The sequence below is a fragment of the Chiloscyllium plagiosum genome, unplaced genomic scaffold, assembly GCF_004010195.1.
Source record: "Chiloscyllium plagiosum isolate BGI_BamShark_2017 unplaced genomic scaffold, ASM401019v2 scaf_12707, whole genome shotgun sequence".
Classification (NCBI taxonomy): Eukaryota; Metazoa; Chordata; class Chondrichthyes; order Orectolobiformes; family Hemiscylliidae; genus Chiloscyllium; species Chiloscyllium plagiosum.
In genome coordinates this window covers 13209-15613 of record NW_025211544.1, presented here as the reverse complement: position 1 = coordinate 15613, position 2405 = coordinate 13209, and the positions used below count along the sequence as shown (strand labels likewise).

Below are 2405 nucleotides of genomic sequence, written 5' to 3'. Positions count from 1 at the left end.
GAGGGGTGACCTTATAGAGGTTTACAAAATTATGAGGGGCATGGATAGGATAAATAGACAAAGTCTTTTCCCTGGGGTCAGAGAGTCCAGAACGAGATGGCATAGGTTTAGGGTGAGGGGGAAAGATATAAAAGAGACCTAAGGGGCAACTTTTTCACGCAGAGGGTGGTACGTCTATGGAATGAGCTGCCAGAGGATGTGGTGGAGGGTGGAACAATTGCAACTTTTAAGAGGCATTTGGATGGGTATATGAATAGGAAGGGTTTGGAGGGATGTGGGTCGGGTGCAGGCAGGTAGGACTAGATTGGGTTGGGATATCTGGTCAGCATGGACAGGTTGGGCCGAACGGTCTGTTTCCATGCTGTACATCTCTATGACTCTATAATAGTGTTAATACTAAAACCCTGTTTTTATTTTCTTTGTTTCTCTTACACTCGCATGCTGTCTACTCCCTCATGTGCGCTGCCCCTCTCTCTGACCCTCTGGCTCTCTTGCACATGTTCCCCCTCTGTCTGTCTGTCTCTCACTCTGACTATCTCTCTCTGTCTTTCTGTTTGACTCTCTTGCATGCACTATCTCTATGTCTGGCTCTCTTGCATTCTTTCTCTCTCTCTCTGGCTCTCTTGCATTCTCTCTCTCTCTCTCTCTCTCTCTCTCTCTCTGTGGCTTTCTTGTGTGCACTCTGTCTCTCTCCCTCCCCCTATTTCTCTGATCCCCAGTCTCAACAGTAACATGCTCACAGATTCTTGTGCCGACGATCTCAGCTCCATTCTAAGTACAGGTCGCTCACTGACCGTTGTGAACCTGAATGATAATAAATTGGGGGATTCAGGAGTGAAACTGCTGCCAGCAGCTCTAAGGAATCCAAACTGTAAAATACAAAAACTTGAGTAAGTACCCAAGTAGTTTGAATTGTGTTTCTAATAACTACATGCCCAACACTTTATTATTCGCACAAATAAGAATGAAAACTGGGTATTTCCTCTGATTGTAATCACCAGGCTTCGTGGCAACTGTCTCTCAGAACCTTGTGCTGAGGATCTCGCCTCTATACTCAACACAAACCAATCTCTGGCAGAACTAAACCTCGGAAATAATAAGTTGAAACATTTAGGAGTGAAACGACTGTCATTGGCTCTGATGAATCCTCATTGCAAAATACAGAAGTTGTTGTGAGTACCACACTTTGGGAGACTGTGTTTATAATTAAGTTTTTGTTTGAATAAGTAATGAGCAGCACCGGGGATTTCTGGTGTTCCTTTCTCTCTCATCCTAAGGCTGTACAGAAATGGTCTGACAAAATCTTGTGTCCAGGTTCTCAGTTCTGCTCTCAGTAAAAACCAGTCTTTAATGAAACTGAACGTAGATAATAACAATTTGGGAGATTCAGGGGTGAAACTACTGTGTGCAGTTCTGGGGAACTCTGACTGTTTAATGTGTCTGCCATTCACTCACAGCCAGAATAACTTGCAGAGATTAAGGTTTGTCAAATGACGCAGTTGATCCATGAAAATCACTTGCTGCTCAACATTAAACAGGTTTGAAATGCTGAGTGATGCAGCAGAAATTGTAGGCTGAATCTTTGGGGTTTGTTTTGAATTAAGTCCATGTTGAATTGGGTTTTTGGCAGCGTTTCACTCAGTGAGGGCTAGTGAGATTTCTTGCCACACCTTATCCAAACATGCATCATTAACGATATACATTGCATCTTTTTCTTGTGTGATTTCCACTCTTCTGACCATGTACTATTCCTGGAACAGCTCACCACTAACTGCCCAAAGACCAGCGTCCCTTGCAGCCACACTACCTTTGAAAGGTGGCTGTACACCCAGGGAAGAGTTGGTAATCTGGCTTTGAGCCTCAGCAGCAACAGCCACAAAGATACACTGCTCTTGTTACACAGTCAGTGTGGCTGACACTCCCCTTAGGGTACAACCCCATTATCTCATCATAGTCACTGCTTATCCAGTATTACCGTTGGAACTGGCTAGGCTTGCAGTGCCTGATACAACAGAGCTCCATCACAGACAAGCTGAGCTTCATCACTGGGAGACTGCTCCGACCTGCCCCAGTTCCTCAGCATCTATCACATCCCAGTTTGTCTGCTGCACAGCACAGCAAGGCCAGATGACTATGCACATTGTGCCAGCCATATTGGCTCCTCCTTTGGCCGTTGTCCACCTCTTTTCATTCATTCCCCCCCACCCTGGTCTCCATGTGTCCTGACCTAATTGTGTTCCCTTCAGCCCATTTCCTCAGTCCACGCTCAACTAGATTGGAGACTCACCGCATGTTTGAAAACTGAGCTGATTTTCTTTGAGGCATATAAACGTCTGACAAAGCTCAATAGGATAGCTGCAGGAAGGATGCTGCTCTTGGCTGGGGGCCTCCAAAGTGCAGGAAGA

At 45.4% G+C, this 2405-nt stretch overlaps 1 protein-coding gene across 1 annotated transcript in view; it reads left to right on the top strand.

The window, feature by feature from the left end:
- The window catches only part of LOC122547070 (NACHT, LRR and PYD domains-containing protein 3-like), a gene marked incomplete at its 3' end in the record, with an annotated part of 9429 nt that extends 7948 nt beyond the window's left edge, over positions 1 to 1481 (top strand). The window contains exons 2-4 of the mRNA XM_043685653.1: positions 720 to 890; positions 1002 to 1172; positions 1278 to 1481. Of these exons, the coding sequence (XP_043541588.1) occupies positions 720 to 890; positions 1002 to 1172; positions 1278 to 1481 (546 nt within the window). The remainder of the gene's footprint in view (positions 1 to 719; positions 891 to 1001; positions 1173 to 1277) is intronic.
- Positions 1482 to 2405: the final 924 nt, after the last annotated feature.